This window comes from Populus alba, chromosome 3 (assembly GCF_005239225.2).
Source record: "Populus alba chromosome 3, ASM523922v2, whole genome shotgun sequence".
NCBI lineage: Eukaryota > Viridiplantae > Streptophyta > Magnoliopsida > Malpighiales > Salicaceae > Populus > Populus alba.
The window spans coordinates 16,602,630-16,623,782 of record NC_133286.1 but is presented as its reverse complement, the minus strand read 5'-3'; the positions used below and the strand labels follow the sequence as shown (position 1 = coordinate 16,623,782).

General features: G+C 31.6%; 1 protein-coding gene across 2 annotated transcripts; it reads right to left on the bottom strand.

Annotated features, from left to right (window-relative positions):
* Nucleotides 1–212: 212 nt before the first annotated feature.
* Nucleotides 213–5,124, bottom strand: LOC118034077 (endoglucanase 6). Of its 2 annotated transcripts, none has more exons than XM_035039270.2 (9): nt 4,679–5,124; nt 4,351–4,563; nt 3,650–3,850; nt 2,457–2,546; nt 2,129–2,293; nt 1,755–2,039; nt 1,291–1,639; nt 1,136–1,195; nt 213–978 (listed from the first exon to the last, which is right to left on the bottom strand). In XM_035039270.2, exons 1-9 carry the CDS (start codon nt 4,880–4,882, stop codon nt 677–679), a joined length of 1,869 nt encoding a protein of 622 aa, XP_034895161.1. In that variant the 5' UTR covers nt 4,883–5,124; the 3' UTR covers nt 213–676. The 2 variants fall into 2 exon arrangements, with proteins under 2 accessions (XP_034895161.1, XP_034895153.1); XM_035039262.2 differs by having other exon boundaries at nt 213–975; nt 1,127–1,195; nt 4,679–5,123.
* Between the last annotated feature and the right edge of the window lie 16,029 nt (nt 5,125–21,153).

The window sequence follows — 21,153 nt, the reverse complement described above, 5'->3', positions numbered from 1 at the left end:
TAGAACAAAATTTCAAGCGACCGGATCTGATCGTGTAGGAGCGATGAAAATGGAAATTCAAGTCGACATAGGACATAGCAAAATCCTCATCTCATCCGATCCATTGCCAAATCTGATATGAAGTCCAAAATCAAATATGCATGCCCAGAGGTAATAAAGTGAAAAGGTTTGCTCTTAGTGTGTGGTCTTCAAGTAGAAGGCAAGAGTGTCCATAATGTCAAACCCAGAAATTATATTCATATGAAATTTAAACAAATGTTGCAGATACATCACAATCCAAAAGAAAAAAGATTCAAAGCTGCTTGAAGTGCAAGGAAAGAAAGCACTCGTAGCAATGAATTGAGAAGTCACCTTTTTGACTTCCCGACTCTCACTCTGTAATTGTCTCTCAGACCTATCTATATAACTAATGAAGTGGAGGAGAAAGAGGATGAGCACCCTTTATATTTTGTCTCTTCACTCCTTTCATCCTCCAACCTTCGACCTTATTTAACCTTTATATGACTAAAACCCTAATCTGATACCGAATCAACATGTTGAAAATCCCCAAAAGGTAAAAAAAAAAAAAAAACCCGACCTTTCTGGATTGCATATTTTGTATAACTGCACAATTCTTGCATTACAAACCCAGAAACCATGGAAACCTTTCTCTTCCGTGATTGAATTCCTTCCCTTTTCAGGCCAGAGTGTAGCTTGAAACAGAGATATCGGCAGCAGATGCAGAATGAATGTAGACAAACTCTAGACTTTTTCCGGCAGGTAAAGAGCTCATCCATGATGGAAACGCATAAGAATTTCCAGATTTTGTCAGACCCCAGAGAGGACCATAAAGCTTAGATATTGAAAGCTTGATATCCTTTAGTTCCTTGGCAGATTTGTTGGTCACGGTAATAGAATACCTATAGTAAGTTTTTCCCTTGGCTATCCATGTTGTTGTCATCTTTTGCGCAATGGAAATAGGAGCAGAAGTTGAAGCTGCAAGACGAACTCTATAGTTAGAGCTTTGTAACGCTATAAAATGGACACACTCAGTCATCCCTTGACCAATCAGAGGAAATCACGTTCCACGCAGATACACTAAGAGGGATAACTCTTCTCCATAATTAGAATGAACAGAGAATTATACCTGGTGCTGGTGCTGGTGTTACTTTAGGTTGTGGTGCTGGTTTCTTTTCAATAGGACCTGGAACCACCACTGCAAGATAAGCCATAGAAAAACATTATATTGAGCTCCTCTACATTGACAAGAAAATGAAACCAATGGCCATATAGCGCGGCATATATATATACCTGGAAGGAGCTGGTTATACCCTCCATGACCACCACTTAACCGAGCCAATAAACCAAGAACAGGAGCGTTGTTGTAGGTAGCAGGTTCTGTTTGCTCATAATTGTCTCTTTCATCAGCAAAATTGTCATAGGCATCAGGGCCACCAACAATGGCACCGGTGAGGAGATTTGGATCACTTCCTTTCCTGCTAAACCAAGTGGCATAACCTCCACGGCAGCTAATAAATGTAGGGTCAACCTTATAGGAAACAATTGAAGAACCCCTGTGATGAACCTGTCGTGGATAGTTGTTTCCGTAACCAACCATGTAACTAGTAGCTCTCGGGTTGTCTCCAAGAATGTAATCCACCTGCGAGTTTTGAATAAACGTCTCATAAGCAGTGCTTCAAATGTATACTTATGTAAGTAATTCTTTAACAAAAATGAAATTCATTAAATTACTTGATGTCAAGCGATTAGATTACCTGAGATTTCGCGAGAGTGAGAAGCTGGGATGGTGCCACATTGCCAGCAGCGCAATTCAAGTTTCTACCAGCAGAAACAAGATAGTCAGAGTAGACAGCAGCCAAGAATGAAGCGCTGGTCACAAACTGCATATTGTTCCATCTCTGGAGGTAAATTAGACCACCAGGAGTTTTCTGAACATTGCGGGTACCCTTTCCCAGGCATGAACACATGAAGTCCTCAGCCTTCTGCTGGTACTTCTCAAACACTGGTGCATGGTGGCCAGCTTTCCCTTGCATCAAGAACTGCAGCCGGAAAATATTCCGATTAGTTAGACAACAAAAATGTTCGTTGATGGGTCATCAAAATTGAAGTCAGCTCTAGAGAAAAAAACCTTGGCAACGAGAGTTTGGACTCCAGCATACTTGACGTCCCAACTAAATTCAGTCATGCCCCACCCAGTTCCACCCATTGAGTCACCATTGTTTCCGAGGTAGTCCAAGTAATACTGATTGTTAGTTGCTTGATACAACCAAGCAGCTGCCCAAAGCAACTCATCCTGGAAACCAAAATATCAAAATAAGACATGAGAACATGTACCAGCAATTAAGGGGGGGGGGGGGAAAAAAAACTATCACGAATGATTTCATCATGGATTAATATTTTAGCAGTCTTGTTTTAACACGTGATCTACTCTCGATCAACTTCAAAATTCTACTTACGTTGTAGCCACTAACAGAGCGGTAATATTTCTGGGCCACGGAAATGCTGCTGTCATATTTACCCCTGTACTTGTCTGCAAAATCAAATAGCTGAAAAGCAAAAGAAAAAAAAAATCAGTGGTAGTTAATATAATTTAATATACAATGAAGGGTACTTAGGGAATTATCGAAAATGCTAGAAGAGAATGGGATGATAATACTGTGTGGTTGTGGGTCAAGGGAGAGGAAACCACCGACAAAGTTATCTCGTGACACAAGGACACAGCTATCTATACTTTAAATGGATCGTAACACGTGGACGGTTTAGATCTTCGAGTACGGTTAATATGTACGGTCAGACGACAGTGCCCGTGATAGGCGGGGAAGCATGACCCCAAGATCCTGATTGGGGGAAAAGTGATCTTATATTTAATTAATTTCCTACGTTCTTCACTTCTTCAAGTTTTGCTAACATTAACTGCCGCATTTTTTTTCTACGCAAACAAGTGTTCCGTGGGAATTTTGATTTTAATTTTTCCTATAAAATTTCATATGTTTTTAGATAATTTTAACGTGTTAATATTAAAAATATTTTTAAAAAATAAAAATATATATTTTAATATATTAAAAAAAAACGTTTTTACCCTACTAACACAATCCCGAGCACTGTTTTTTAACAGTTAAAGGGTAACGATTATTATTAGACTACACAAGAGATAAGATAACGTCAAGCAATTTTTTTTTGGCTCCCCTACCTCTTCCATTGATGGAGAGTGACAAAGAAAGGCACCCTTTTCTTTTATAAAGTTCTTTACCACAAGACTCTTTGGTTCACACTAGAGTTTTCTGCTTACATAAAATGAAAAATGAACTTCATTTTTATACTGGTTACGATCTATCTCTTTAAAAAATCCCAAACTCTCGCCAGTCTCCTTCCAATTTAAGGAAATGACACGTGCCAAATGTTTTTTTTTTTAAATAACACCTTGGAAAATAAGGCAGTTCTCACGGGTGGTATTTTAAAAAACTGTACTTGAAAACCTAGTTATTTTAAGCAGGTTGTCAAAATGTATTCGCACAAATTTGAAGGAGTGAAAAGGAAATTGAAAATAAAAAAAACAAAATGGGATCCTCCAACACTATTGTTACTAACAATGACCTCTTTAATTTGTTAAAAACAGTTTTGCTAAAATACGCCAAGAGAAAAACTTTACCTGATGTGCATGCGTGAGGAGCTCATTGGCATAGGTTGGGTTAGAGTGGCGGAAAACGATGGAAGCGGCAGCCATTGCGGCGGCTGTTTCACCAGCAAGATCCGACCCAGGATTGCTTGGGTCAATCTTGTACGCCCTGCGATCAGTGGTCATATCCTCTGGTCTTTGCCAGCAGTAGTGGTCAGTGTTGCCATCCCCAACCTTATCAAGAAAACAACAAGAATCGTTACAAGACATGACATTAAATTATTAGTGGTGTCAATTATTTAATTTGTGCTTTTGTTTACGGTCTAATGGAGTATCAATTTCAGTTAAAGCAAGATATAATCTCTTTGAAAAGGACAAAATGAAAAAGGCCACCCAAAAGGAATTTGAGAAATTAATAAAGAAATAAATTGTTTCCCGGAAATAGGTGGTGGTCATTAAGAAATGGTTTAATTTGATAATCAGCACTCTCTCCATTCTGGGTTACACTTCATAGCTCGAGCTGCAAACGAGTTCAGATTTGAGATCCAAGTTTTCTTGGTTTTAGTCAAGAACAAGGAAATGACTAAAACCAAGAAAAATCCTTGATATGTAGGAGAACAAGTTCTTTAGCATATTTTTACACTGGCAACTTTGCAAGTTGGGCTAGAAAAAGAGATGCCAAGAGAATAGTAATCAAATAAATTTTGGGAAAGGGGAAAAGAAATGAAAGCTACCTCTCCGTAAAGAACATAGGGTTGAGGGTGAGCTTTGATAAGGTAGTCAGTTCCCCACTTAACAGCATCCATGGTATTGCCCAGTTCACCACTTGAACCCAATTGCTTCCCATATTCAATTATGCTCCATGACATCATGGTAATTGTGAATGCCATTGGCAAGCCGAATTTCACATTGTCCCCTGCATCATAGTACCCTCCTACCAGATCCACCTGCAATTACAAAAATCCAATTTAAACCATCAAACACATTATATTTTTTGCGTTGACAGAGAAACCCCGACTGGCCAATGTAAGCAGAGAAAACCCATTAGGATGTCAAGCTTACCCCGCTAGCCTTGCCGTCATTCAAACCGGAATTAGCTCTCCATGTCACTCTCTGGTTATGGGGGAGGTAACCAGATCTTTGAGCTTCAAAGAAGAGAAGACTCTTACTTAAAGCTTGACCATAGTCATGACCGGCAAGAGCAAGAGGAAAACAGAGAAGCAATAGCAAAGGAGCCATTGAAATGAGCCTCACAAACTTCACCATATTAACTGTCTGGTGAATGTATGAACAAAAACACAGAGAGAAACAGATCTCTTTTGCGATAATCACAAAATGGGGATCTTTTTCTTGCCACTAATCCCACCAAGGAGTATATTAGTTATGGGGGAATTAAAGAAAGGCAATGGCAATGTTGGTGTAATTTATCAGCTAAAACTTCTGATAAACCAACAAGACCATGAAAAGAGAAAGTGCAGAGAGAGGAGGGGATAGGAGGATGTGTAGGTGCTAGAGCATGTATATATTGAGGAGGGGGGGGAAGGTGCCAAGAGCCTAAAAATTGGCAGGGCTCCATTAATGAAATTTATTTTATTATTCGTTTAATTTAACTTGTTTTTATTTTAAGAATTATTTATCTTTTGGAAAGACACCGAAACAGTTGAGAAAACAACGAGAAGTCATGTGGGTGCCCTTCGGGTCTTCCCTGGAAGGGTCGGTGTGGATTTAATCGAGTTTTTGGAATTAAGATTTACGCTGAAAAGGTAAGGAAAAAAATAAGACAGACAGTGATTAATTATTTAATTTCGAGCTTGGTGATTAAAAAAAAAACACAGGTTAAAAATTACTAAAAGAAGAAATAGGGAAAGTGATTGCAGTACAGAGGAGTCCAAAAAGGCTCAGGACGAGATTGTCCCTGCGGTGTCCCCTGATTTGAATTTTCTACAATGCCCTAATTGTCCATATTATTTGCCTTTTGCATGCTTGACTGGGGTTTCGTCGAATATTTATTAGCTATAATTAATTTTACTTTAGTCGTAGACTAACATATAAATATTATTAAGAAAACATTTATCTTGTATTGTTTATTAAGAATTAAATATTATTTTTAGTTTATCTTATATATAATTTTTTTATATTTAGATCAAAATATACACTTTAAAATAAACAGATCAATAAAAATTTAAATTTTTTTATGTTCATAATTTTTATGTTAATTTGAATTAATTTAAACACATATAAAGTATTTAAAAAGCATTATGTGATATTCCTATAATACAATACAATGTAGGAATCGATGCATTAAATTTTTTTTTAAGAAAAGTTTTGACTTTCTAAAAAATAGTTTGAACAATTATATGAATTAAGCTATAATTTATTGACACGATTTTTTACATTTAATTGTTAATTTTATAGATGAAGTGACTATCCTTAAAAGCTTTTATTGCATGTTATTTCGTTTTATTTTTCCTTTCAACTCTTTTATTTTTCTTAAAATAACACTATTAATAATAACAATCAAAATTGAGACTCAGATAAAAATCAAGTAAAAATAAGCTCGAAGACACTCATCTAATTTGTTATAATAAAAAGTTTAGATTATTATTAAAATTTATATTTTTTAAAAAATACTCATCTCTTCTTTTATTACTCTTCTTTCTTGCAAAATAAAATAAAACAAAATCTCAATCTTATCATCTTCAAAAGACTCTCCTCTTCTCATCCCATCCTTAATTTCGTGGCTTCTGTAATATGCGATTCGATAATCGATATACAAGAAAATTAACCTAAAACACCAAATTATTTCTAGCCAGCAAGTAATTATTGGCCCATATATAACTATAAAACATTGATGAAACTCTTACGGGGCGTGCATCGTGAGTTGTAGAGAAGATGATGCGTTTGCAAATAAATGGACCATCGACAATTATTATTTTATACAGGAAACTAGAGGACACCAGTGCTGCGTTGTGCTATTTATATTCATCCATACGGCACGCCGGGCCTCAATTTTTTCAATATAAAAAAATAATATTCGGGGGTGATGTTGTGATAATTTAAGATAAATCAAGTTAAATTTATTAAAATGTAACCTAAAATATAAAACTAAAATAACCCACAAAAAAAAATTCATAAAAAAGAAAGCAAAAAAAATTCATGAAGTTCAAGACTTACTAATTTAATATCAAAGATGAAAACAAAAAAGAAATTTAAAAAATATAATAAAAAAACTCAAGTAAGTTCGGACTAAGTTCGATGAATTCATGACTCACAATATGAGAGAGAGATAAAAAAAAATTTAAAAAGACCTAGCAAAAAAAAAAAAAAGTTCAACAAAAAAAAACATAAAACCCGAGGTAACTCAGGTTAACTTTATCAACATGTTATTCAGAATAACCAAACATAAAAAAAAAAATGATAAAGCTTAAAAGTAAATTATTTCATGTAGAATGATAAAATTAAAAAAAACAAAACTCATAAAAAATCAAGGAGAACAAAAAATTAGACTTATAAAAGAAACACCTAGCAAAAAATATCAAGTTTAAATAAATAAAAAACTTAGTAAGAAAATGCAAGCTACCCAGGGTTAATTTGACCAGCTCGTGTTCTCGGGATAACTCATTAAGCGTTGACTTTTACTTGGTATGCATCAACCACTTTTTTTCAAAATAATATTTAACAAACATGCTAAAGGATCAATAATTCAATGACAAATAATAAAATCAAAAAACTTTATAAAAAAAAACCAAGTCAATCCAACCCAACTAACTTACGACCCGAGATATGAGATATGAATAGCCCGACAAAAAAAAAAAAGCAGAACAGGTCATGAAACTCAAGGCTCAAAAGTTAATGTCAAACAATAAAAATAATAAAAAAAATATATAATTTTTTTGAAAAAAATATCAAACTTAAACTAGTGTCATCATTAAAATTGGTGGATTGGGTTCATGAATTGAGATTATTTTTATAAAAGGTAAACATGAAAAAATTACAAAGAAAAATTATAAATTATTAAAAACATTAAAAGAAAAAAAAAATTAAAATTAAAACAACAAGGACTAAACCATGCATAAAAAATAATTGAAAGAAACTAACAATGGATTAAATTGAAAAACAAAATAAATGAAGAAAATAATTTTAAAAAGAGCAATAAAAAATTACTAAAATTGGAAACCAAATAAATTTATATTAGGCTCAATAGGATAAAATTGAAAAATAATTTAATGAAAATAATTTAAAAAATGGCAATAAAATGAACGAAGACCAATTTAATACAAAAATATAATAAGATTAAACAACGAGGGACAAAATAAAAAGAATAAAAACCTAAATTCAAAATAAATACAAGCTAGATGACATGCAATTGAATTTTTAAAAGCTCTGCATAAATACCAAAGCCAAGTACAGGAAAAGAAGATTAGGAGGAAAAAACTTTATAGCCACCGAACCGATGTCGTAATGACTACACACGCCAACCTAGAAGCTGCGCCACCACCTAACTCATTGGATGTGACGGTAGTTCAAAGATTTTGCTGGTCGTTGACACGCTGACGTGTGAATAACACGTGCCAATCTCTTTAATTAATTTATTAATGTTAAAAAATGAAAATTACTAGAAAGGACCCAGTTGCATATGAATATTACATAAAATCAATCATTAGCTATCAAAGAAATAAGAAACGCCGCAAAAGGAACAGTGCACTAAAACTGCACTGTTCACTCTTTTTTAGTGAACAGTGTATGCAATACATGTTCATTGTAAATTGTGTTAATGAACAGTGCAATTACCATGAACAGTTAGCTGGCTCAGGAAAGTGTTTTCGAGAATTAAAACGGGGGGACACTTTTCGGATGGTTTAAAATGAGGAAACTGAATTCCTGGAATTCAGCACAAGGCCTAAGTTCTCTAGTATATCATAACAACAATATAGTTCATTATAATTAGATACTTGTGCATGGAATAACATTCATGGGATATTTTTCCTTTCCATACTGTTGTTAAAAAGTTTCGAGAAAACGGTATTAGTGAATAATTTGTTTTTTGAAAAATAGCATAATTAATGAAAAACATAGTTGGAAATTACAGTATCAAAACAAACTGCAAATGAGAACTGCGGTATTTAAAATAAAACATTTTTACACTGAAAAATAGTCATGCTATTTTTTAAAAGTCGCAGTTCTCACCTACGGTTTTCAAAATATTTTTTTTTGCATGTGCTGGTTTATCAAATTTTTAATTTGTTTTTGCTAATTTCCAGAAGAAACAATCGCATTCATGTTTCTCGCCTTCAACGCCTAACCCATTTTTTATTTGGTGACTTATTACTCTTAACTATTAAATGTTTTTATATCAGTTTTTGACTTTTGTTACAAAAACTCCACCACAAATTTTGAAATTTTTTTTTTTTTGTTAAAATTGAGTATGGTTTGTACTTTTGGATCGTTTTGATGTGCTGTGATTTTTAAAAAAAAAAAAACATTATTGGCATGCTTTTTGGCACGAAAAGCTATTTCCTCTTAGCCTCGGTCCAGCACAAGCTGGCTCGAGTCCCTGCGCCTTACAACTCACAACAAAAGAAGAAGAACTGGTTAGATTTAAACGCTATTAACCTGATTTTATAGCCTAGGAAAAATAAAAATAAAAACAAAAACTCTCTGTCAAAAAATTCTCGGTTAGAACAACTACCCCAGTAACTAATTAAAACATGACCAACAACCAAAATCGTAGCAACCCAACAACCGGAAACGTGGTTTATTGCCCCAATATTAACCTCAGAGTAAATTTGGTGAGGCGTAATGAAAACGTGGCAATGCTCTTGCACTTACAACACAGTTTTGAAGAGGATTGACCTGTAACCACCCTAACCAGGATTTGAAAACCCGACAGCTCGACAGGCAACACTAACCCCCTTATTTATTATTCCCCCCCTTCCCTGGAATTAATACCTTGAGTCGCCGACAGTTTCCAGTTAAAAACACTTGTTAGTGGTCCTTTGACTCCTTCGGGCCTTGTGCAGAGCAGAGGTCAATTACATGACGTTTCTGTGAATTTCAAAATTTCGAATATATCCCTTATTGCTTGATTAAAAAAAAATAATACTCCGTGGAATATCCTAAATTGTTTAAACCTATATATCTATTCAAAACTGTAAACATGAAAGAATAGCTCAGAAAACATGATAAGAATATATGGAGTATCCTAAATTGTTTCTCTTGTTGAACTCATCATTTATGAAAATGCATGATATTTCCCACATGACTCTCAACATTTTAACATGGACAGGAACATTATTGTAAATATAAAAGGTTATTAATACACTATCTTACTGTTCGTAATAATGGGTGTTTTTTTATAAAAGAGTTTGAAAATGTAATAATGGTTTGTTTTTAAAGTATTTTTTATTTTAAAATATATTAAAATAATAATTTTTATTTTTTAAAAATTATTTTTATATTATCATATCAAAATATCTGAAAACATAAAAATATATTAATTTTAAAAAAAATTACATTTTTTTTTTTAAATAGTTCTAAAATGCAATGGCAAAAACACTCGAAAACGAAAAGGAAGGTAAGAGAAACGAAAGAAAATGACAAAAGGAGATGCGGTCAAAAAGGAGCCTCCCGATGTGCTTTATTCCAACCGCAATCAACGGTTCCGCCGAAAAAGAGATCAAATCTTAATTTATTATTGCCTTTTCACTTTTTTTTTTGGTTATGAAAGTGAAAATTTTAATTGCAAGATAAAAAAAACTTAACACGTATCTTGAAGTCAAAGAAACAGGCCTCCGCAATGACCCGTTGGCTCCGGTTCTGTCACGGCTACGGCAGCACTGTCCAGTTCCCAGACGCGCGTCCTAACCTGCTGTCGGTGGTCCTCAAATGGCACCCTTTATCTGTTAAAAACTGCCAAGCCGGTAAGAGCATCTCAAATGAAAAAAATGAAAAAAAAAAAATTAGAAAAATTAAATTGCTGATATAACTTTTTAAATAGTGTAAAATTAGTTATTTGACACTTGGGTTGGATAACGTGGGTGGAATAATTTTTTTTATAAAACATAAGTTTTTTAAATGCATTTTTTGATTATTATAAATTAAAAAGTCTATATATATATATTTAATTAAATATATTGAGAAACATATGTACCAATAAATATAAAAAATACAATGTTAATGCGCTTATTCAACTTACCTCGTTGCAGGTCAAATAATTTATTTTATAATATAAAAAAATTAATGTGTAGATTTTATTAATTGTTTTTCAACATTAAATACAAAATATAATCGTGAATTAAAAAATTAATACTAGAGATCATATATATTAATAAAAATATGTAAGATCTCAAGCTAATTTTCTTCTTAGTAGACGAATGAAACAATGTTACAATTTATACAATGAAACACTATTTTCTTAGTCCTTGAATGATAATTTTTCAAAAAAAAAAGTGTGAAGAAAAAAAAAATTACAAAAAAATAAAGTTTAAAAAAAAATGATATAAATATATTAAGTGCAGAGTGATAAATATTTAAAGTGTAAAAAATAAAACATGATATTTTTTTTTCAACAAAAAAAATGTAGAGGAAAAAAAAAACTAAAAAAAATATTATAAAAAAATGGTGATAAACAAGTCAAGTCATAAAATGATAAAAATTTCAAGTATAAAGAAAAAACAATATAAGAAAATTTTATTTTATTAAAAAAATAAAAAATATATAATTTTTCTGCTACAGTATCACTATAACATTTGTCAAAATTTACAATGATATCATTTCAACATGAAAACACTATTTTTTCTTAGTATATGTATAATGAATTTTTATGTGCATTTCAATGAAAAAACTATTTTAACAACTCATTTGTACTTTAATATATTTAATACTAATACGTTTAGATTTTATTGAGAAAAACTTTGAAAAAAGTTATGGATGAAAGAAGGAATATTAAAAAAAAATATTTTAATGTTTTTTTTATTCTTTTGATATACATGTAGGGATATTTTTTATATATAGGAAAATTATTTTTGCTTTTTATTTGACTATTACCTTAAAGCTACAGAATTAGGGAAATAAAAAACTAAAAAAAATAGTAATTTTATTTTCAGCTTTTCATTTGGCCATCCCGAGATGAGCTAGCACTTGAAAAACCCAGTAGCCTAAAAGTACTAATTACTGGAAAAAGGGTCCCATTTAGATGTAGGTTAGGACACGGATATGAATGGAGAAGATACTGCAGATGAGACTTGATGCTGGTAGGTAGTTCAAGGCATAATAAAAAGGTATACAAGTGAGATATGAATGCTCCCACGGCCAAAGGTAAGGTGTTTGTTAAAGATGGTCATTAAATACTGGAGAAAAAAAATAGTTGGGAACCGGAGTCCTTCTTCTTCTTCTTTTTTTTTTATTATTAATATGAGTATTAGTTCAGCTTGTACATACGTAACTCAATTAATTTATAAATTTTAAAATTAATAATTATATAAATCTCTAATAATCTTGTCTAAGTGTAAATCTTACTGTTTGTTGGGACCCTAAATTCTGCCAAGAATAAGGAACCATGCCTTGGCTTTCAATGGGCTGTAGTCTCTTTTGAAATGCCGATAGGTTCCCACTAGCATCAAATTCAAAGTTTGAAACTTGGTTAGAAATACGCTACTATTTTATCTAGTCAATGAATCAAAATTCAAATGCACAAAGCCACGTTGTTTTTGTTCTTGTCTTGTAAAGTAAGTGTTTTTATACCTTTTTTATACCAAAATTATATTTATATACCAGTCTTTAGTGCAAACTAACCAGTATTGCTGTTGTGTGTGTGTGAATCGACTTTAGAGGAAAAACTTGTCTGGTCAACTGTTGTGAATTACTACGAAGTTGGCAATGGACATCTATATGTTATCAAGTTGGATCTAGTGGAAATATGCATTTTAGAAAGTGTGTGAGATTGATAATCTCAGACTGGCATGGAAATGACAGGATGCATCACCGACAATACAAAGGCAATAAAACTACAGCTCATTAGTTTTTTAAACTTCCAGCACAAATAAAAAAAAAATAATAATAAGTAGAATAGCATAGCACAACAAATATTTTAAAAAATAACATAATTTTACGAGACCACCCTTTTTCTCTCTCTTCAATGCGACGTAGGATTTTCTCTACCCACCCCCGAGTCTCTCATCAAAGTTTTGGCCGCCACCGCAACCATTCATAACCACCACCATCCATATTCAACAATTAGAGGTATATTGGACATTTTCCCTTTATCAGTTTAATTTTTTTTTTTTTTGCTAATTTGTGTTAATTTTTAATTTTGAAAATATTAGGGTTTAAAATTAGAAATTTCTAGAAAAATTAAGGTTTTTATTAATTTGGTTTGAATCATGTTATCTAACCATAAAATAAATTGATTTGAGTTGTTGGTTTTATTATTTTTGAAAAAAATCGAAGATTTTGGGTTGTTGTTTGTTGTAAATTAGGGTTATACTCTTTCAGGTCAAGCTCATTTACGAGTTGAGAAAATTTTGGTGTTGACCCCTACATGAGCGTTATAAGATCATCTTTGAGTTGGGGTGATGTAAGTCCATCCAAGAGTGTTTCATATCTATCCACGAGCCGAGTTTATTTTGAGATGTAGTTATATTATATGCTTAATATTCTAATAATTATGAATGTAATTTAAACTTAATAAAATCTTATATGGATTTTCATTGGGTTTGATTATGAATTGTGAATTGTTAAAATCGATGAATTATGATGTAAAGGGTGTTGGTTTTTTAATTGTGTTGGGGAGATGAATTGTAAATTATATTTCTGAATTGTGATTATTATTGTTAGATTGGTTTTCTGTGGCAGGGAGTTGAGGGGCTCTAAAAAACTCTACAACTCATGCAACGAAGGTATCAGAGTAAGCTGTTGATATGTAAGGATCGAGGATTGGCAACACGTGACTGTGGAGTGTGGGGTATTTGTGTTTCGTATGCTTAGGCTGCGGTCTCTTTCTTGTAGCTTTAGAAGGGCCAGCAATACGCATGACTTGTAAAATCTTGAAAGATGCTGACCCTTGGCCATAAAATGTGAAACGAATACGTAAAGATTTGTGATTTTGCTCTTCTCGAAAGAATTTAATGCAATCGTGAAAGTTTACTTTAGCAAAAGAAAATACCGACAAGACATGTTAGTGAATTAACTAGCTGCAGCCAATTGTAGTGCCCTAATCGCATCAATTTATGCTGTTTGACTTTAAGGATTTTAACTCCTAGGATTTCACAACGCAATTTGTAGAACGTCCCCGTCATGATGTCGAAATCCAGCTCAAGTATTTGAATACTTTAAGAACTAATTAACTAGATAATTACAAGGAAGACCAGTCAAATTCATCAGCAATATTTCTTGATGGATCAGACCCCCCGTTTATATGAATTGATGCTTTTAGCCTATAGCGTTGCATTTTGTGTGGTTGCAAGGGAGAGATTCATAAAACAAGAATGATTGAATGAAGGAAATCTTGAATTCCGACTGAATTTTAGATTAATTGGTTAGGAATTGTATTAATTATCAATGTAATATTGGACACCAAAAACATAAAAAGAATAGTAATTGTGATTTGAAAATAACAACTATAGATCTCTTGCAATGGACGCTGGATGAGGTTATTGGAAATATAATAGGAGTTATTTTTTAAAGTATTTTTTATTTGTAAATATATTATAATAATATTTTTTATTTTTAATATTAATATATCAAAATAATTTTAAAAATAAAAAATAAAATTATTAAAAAAAAAAACACTTTTAAAACAAAAGCAAAAAACTTCACCTTTGACGCGTGATACTGTGGCATAAAAGGTGGGAAAAGGCAAGAGAGGCGTAAGATGGGCGGAACTTTGGTGTCCACTGCACACTTGCAAAGGGAACCCTTGGTAGAGACGCACGGCCCTATGTTGTTCTCAAATGATACGTCCATGTCTTCTTTTGACAATGATAGAAGGTGAAAGCTTTTATGGCAAGGGCCACAGGAAGGACCCCCGTCCCTTCCACCACCATCCCTACAAGCGGGTTCCTTTCCAAGGACACCATGGGGAACCCAGATTTAAAACTGTAAATACATTATTTAAATTGTTTTTTTTTTCCCATCTCCATGGGATATTTTACAGGTGAAATCGTTAATTACCCCCCCCCCACCTTCTTTAAAGAACACAGAAGGATAAAAGAAAACGTTTTTTAATTTTTTTTTATAAATATGCATTTTCTCGGCTTTTAGCCCAGAGTAAATGTACGTGCATCAACGCATTCACATTACATTTCCAGTTGGATAAAAAAGTTTGGTTATCCACAAATTAATTAAATCCATGGTAGACTAGATGGAGACGGGCACATAAAAGCAGCATTGTAGTTATGGGCGAAAATCAAGGCAAGAATATTCAAAGTAGAAACACGCCGGACCACCTGAGTAGAGTCAATCACGGAGAAATACGGCAGTGGATTAGCTCCATTGATGGAGGACGACTTTAAGTTTCTTATTTCATGCAAGGATCAGTCAACCATTATCCGGGGCAGGGGAACCTTTTATCCTCCTTTTGTGCCTCCACTGTAACGCCTTTTTGGTTCTGTCAGTGCATGCATTTGCCCGAGTGCCTGCTTGCTTCTTGTTTGTTCTGCAATTAGATATGTCTAATTAGTTGGAGGGTGCTTTTGCTTTTTATAATTCTGATTTGATTGTAGAGCCATCCTTGACAAAGTATAGTGGCGAATTAATCTCAACTCAATGGGAGCCGGTTTGGCAGCGTGGATTGTGATGGATGTTTCTTAAAGTGTTATTTATTTAAAAATATATTAAATTAATATTTTTTAAAAAATATTTTTATAATATAAAAATAAACACACAATTGACTTTTCTAATTACCAGGCTATGGTCATTCAAAAACATGTAAATGAAAAAAATCTAAATTTTAAGTGATTTCAAAAAAAAAAAATTTTTTTTTCCGTCTATTTTTTTTCTTCTAAATTCTAGAACTCGAGAGTGTATGACTACTTCCTACATTTCAAGTCTAGATAAAACAGTTTAAAAAAAAATTATCTTTGTTTGTTTTTGTGTTTTAAAAGTTTTTTTTAAAAAATATTTTTTTCACTTTAAATTATTATGTTTTTAGTATTTTCAGATTATTTTGATTTACTGGTGTTAAAATAATTTTATAAAAATAAAAAAAAATATTATTTTAATATATTTTAAAATAAAAAATATTTTAAAAAATAACCTACTCTAAAATACAATTATGTTTAGCTTGAGACCTGGAAAATTTTTTTTATATCAATAACTACCAGTAAAAATCCACATTTTTCTCAAAACAATAATAGAAAAAAACAGCTTTTACAGGACTACCAGCACTAATTATGATACTTAACAAAATTACCTTTTTCCAATAAAATAATTAGAGTAAATTACTGGAAGTAGAGCACTTGATGAAATTTGACAACATGCTTTAATCTCTGGGTCTTCCGTGCCTTGTTTAACGCTTGAAGTCTTTTTATCTCCGATGATCATTTACATGGTGGCAGTCACAATCATAGCCATTATTGCAGATTTGCAGTTGCCATTTTATTTATAATATATGAAAATGTTCTTTAGGTAATTATAGAACATAAAATGCATGCCCGGCCCCTCTCTGGCTTGACCACCTTTCATGAGTACCTAGTATTTATCCGGCCAACTTTAAGATTAAACAATATAAATCTCTGTCTGTAACCCAACAAGTGAATCATAAAATCTCAGGCAAGACATTTTTTTTCGTAAAGAAAACACAAAGAGTGTTACTCAGAATGACTTTGCAGATCATTTTGCGTCCTTTTCATGGTGTCAAGAGCTAATGAAGCAATTACAATTCCCCGTCATATGATTAGCTGTTCTCAATGATTAAGGTTTTGCTAATAATTCCGACAAAATGCCGACTGACAGTTAACTTTTTTCTAGTAAGAACGCACATTTTAAAATTTTAGCTTCAATTTCATGAAAGTCAAGGAGCGATTCTTGTTGTTCTTTGTGTCGTTTTCATGGTCCCTTGTGGTCTCCTCATTACGTGAAAAATCAATATTATATGTAAAACACCATTAATGGACCACCTGATCTTCACATGTATGAAAAATCTCCATTGCCTCATGGGTTTGATTTTGTACTTTACTTTTACACGCATGCAGTCTTTAATTAGGTTAAAAGATCCCTTTTTTTGTTAAGCTAGGTTAAAAGATCCCCACTTCTTATAGTTTGCAAGAAAAAATATGGAAGTGACATGGGAAAAGAGAACCATCGAAAGAGACAAGGCGCCTCCTCTCTCTACGGCCCCCCGGCCATTTTCATTATCAACTCCGTTTTTGTGCTGGTCAAGAACTTTTCTGCAAAGTTTATGCAACAACTGATAGCATGTAAATTTGTTGATCAATTTCTACCTTTTCATTTCATTTTTTGTTTAACAGCTAGATTTGTTTTTAATGTCACTGCACTCTCGATGATTCAAGCTGTATAACAGCTAGATTTATTATAAATTAAATTTTATATTTTATTTTCTAAGTATTTATTATAATTTCATGATTTTTATCATGAATTTGATAGATTAATTTGGATAAATGCAAGGCATGGTTGTTCTATAAAGTAATTAAAGAAATTCAAGTGAGAAACTTCACTCAAAAGAGATTCGTTAAGGAAGGTCTTGGAGCCCCACGAACACACACAGTTTCCCAGATTTTCTTTATTTCGGACTCTTCCATGCGGGATTTCAAGCGCGCTTGTTGAAGACTGGGAACTAAAGGCAGATTGCAGAAGATTTTTCATTTTTTTTTAAAAAAAGATATATATATATATCTTCAAGCTTTAAGATTTTAAAATATAAATGAAAATTGAGTTGTAGTCATTGAAAAATGAAACTTTATTCACTTTCTCCAGAATTCATTTTCCAAAAGACGGGAACTAAAATCCGAGCTTCTGTAAGTCCCCACGGACTGCAATCGATTTTTGGGTCCGAATATTTTTGTGATCTTGTGCATGGTGGCCGTATTATATGCAATCCTGGTCTCTTCCACAGGTGAATATTTGCAATTCAAAATTCAATTTGATGATTCACTTCAAAATCAAAGAATACTTTTCTATCGATTACTGATTCGGATCGAGTAGTAGAAAGTTGGCCCCTTAGCCACCAACAGACAGCAAGTGCCATTGGAACACGTTTACAACTATAAATAAATAGAAACTTATTAGTGACATTGCCATGGGCTACCACGAAGTCATTTCTATAATTTATTTTTTGTTTAATTATAAAATAATAATTTATAAAAAAAAGAAAACGAATAAAATTATAAAAATATATGTTTTCAGTTAAAATTATCTTTTTTATTCATGTAATTTTATTTTTTATTTTGACAATAAAATATCTTTTTGTTAGCAACATGGTTTATTGAATAAAAAACAATATATCAATCACATAAAAATATTCACAAAAACCATGATGATTTAAATTTAAAAAATTTAAGTATTTTATTCATGTATTTTTTTTTGATGAAAACATTGAAAGCAAATTCCAATTAAACAAAAAAAATATTAATCGATTATTTTTATGCATTTATATGAAAAATATAAGAATACAAAATTTAAGAAAAATATATAAAAAATTACAATAAAAATAAATATTTTATTCTCATTCGATTTTAATGAATAAATTATTTTAAAATATTTATTAAATCAATACATAATTATTCATAAAATAATTGATAATATTATTACAAAAACTCTAATCTTCTTTTAAATAATAGTATAATTGGATGATCCCTTAAATATCATTTTAATAAATTAATTAAGAGAAACTTTTATATAAAAATTTATGATATTTAACAAAAAGGGCGTCTAGACCTAGACCTCGCCACATAGAGAAAGTCTAGGTAAAGCGCACACATTTGGCATTTGTTTTACACTTGTGTACGACACTTCATTTGCCTTAATTTTTTTTAATATAGCAAACAATGTCGTTGTCTTCATGTTGAAATTTCAACCATCAAAGTGTGGCTGAAAAGCTGGGGTCCAACTTATTTTTAATTTATTTTTACAACCCAAAAACATCATTAAAATTTTAATAAACTCATTCTAAGATGTAAAAAAAACTTGTTAAATAGACAAGTCAAAAAATTATTTACTGATTAATAAAAGTAATGCATTGTTGAATGAACGAATTTAAAAAAATATTTTCAGATTAATAAAAATAATATCTTAATAAATGAATGCACAAAGATGATGATTTTATGATTAAAAAAAATAGTGTCACGATGAATAGACAAATTAAGAGCATTAACTTTATAGTTAATGAGATAAATACTCGGTATAGTGGATAATTATAGAATTTAATTTTTTTAAATTGAATTTAAATATAAAAGTTTATTAGAGATACTTTTGATATTTTTATAAATTTATTTTTATTTGGAAATAATATTAATTGATGTAGTATTTAACTTAATTACTTTATATATATACATATATATATATATATATATGAAGTTGAATTATAAATAGTTGTTTACATATTTTAAACATAATTACTTTGAAAAGAATTTGATGCATGCCATGTCAGAAAGTCACCAGTACGAGAAACCACCATGGCCACCCATGCAATCAAAATTCCAAAACAGATTAAAATCTAATGATTTGAACAACGCTCGCTGTATGTAATGCTTATTATTGATGAAGCTAGAATGGAGAGCCCTTTTAAAAAAAATCTTGTACATAAAATGTAAATTCCAAAGAATTTAAAATGTGTATATAAAATAGTAGTTTAATAATATTTTACTGTAGGGATTGAGGGGAGTATAGAAAGGATATATATATATATATAAAAAAAAAATGTCAAATCAAGATTCGTCGGCCGATGAATTGACAAAAACAAGAGAAGAGGATAAGAATGTCCATCAAGTAGAAGCGGATCCCAGCCGCCAATTTGCTTCCGTAACTTCCGTTGATTCGCGGGGCCCAAATCCACGCTCTTTAATCGCAATCAACGGTAATTTCCTGGCCCTATAAATCCGGGAAACAGAACACGTAAGAGGAAGTATTAACTCTAGCTCATGTGACTGCACGTTCCAATATGACAACCTGCCATGTTAGGACCCACCACCCGCTGCTTCTCCGCAGACCTCACATGAAATGCGACTGCACGTGCTTCATCTTCGTGGTCCGATAAAACATCGCCACGTGGTTTCTTGACTAACTTCACGAAGCCACCGTTGTACTGGCTGCGTACAAAAGTTAAAAAAAACAGAGAGACAGAAAAAAAGCAGCCGAGTTATTTCTCTCTTGGAGAAAAGCTTGGATGAAAAAAGAGGGATTTGAAATGAAAAATAATGCATTTAGCCCTATAAAAGTTATGCTAACTTAATTTAGAAGATTTTTGACGTTGGAGGGAAAAAAAAGAGGGTGTAACAGTCACCCGTATCTCTACACTCCAAAGGCTGTCAAATACTCTTTAATAACATCACTTTAAAATAAAACGTTATTAAAGTTTTTACTGGGAAAGAAAACTTTTACGTTAAATGGTATTTTCTTTATTTTATTTTATTTTTTAATTTTCGTCTAAGCAACAGCACCAACATTGAAGCCATCCCCATTGATGGGCAGGGTATTTTAGTCAATAGAACCCTTGTGGACCTTCATGCTGTTATTTAAACTCTTTGTGAATGTATTGTACACAAATAAAGAGTTATTTTAGATATATAAAAATACTATTTTTAAAGTATTTATTTATTTTATATAGAGATAATATCTCTATATTACATTACAGATAAACCATCTAAACCTATGAAAGAATAAGAAGAGAGACATAAAAAAAATGTTTGTTTTATATGTCTTTTTTTATGTATTGTAAAATATTTATATAGACTTGAAATATTATAATTAAATATTATGATCGTTGATAAAACTATATGATTGTTAATGAAACAATTATATTTTAAATTAAACTGGATAGTTGTTATTCATTTTATCCTAATGGTAATAAGTGTCAAAATTAATTATAAAAATTAAAAGAAATAAACTAAAAAAAATTAATATCACTGATATATTAATTGTCAGATACCACTTTTTTTCATATTATAAATATTCATATAATAGCATTAGAAAACCCACTAGAAGAGCCCATCCATCATAGTTTTTACACAACTTACTACACAATAAAAACTCAAAAAGACTTTTCCTTTTTTTATTGACTTACAAACTATACCAACATATAAGGTTGTATGGTGTGATTTGTGGGCACAATCATACACATATTTTTATTAAAATAATTATATATTTGATACATAATTTTTTATTATTACTTGATTTAAATCTCTCATAAAATATCCATCTTTCTCTTTCTTATGTTACCGAGAATATAATAGATGGAGAGGAATAATATAGACTATAATCAAGGTTATGAGAGTTGATTGAAACAAACTTAATTTTTGATAAGTTCTAAAACCCAAGATGTGTTGGATAATTGGTTAATCTTTTAGTTTAAACAATCTGATCTA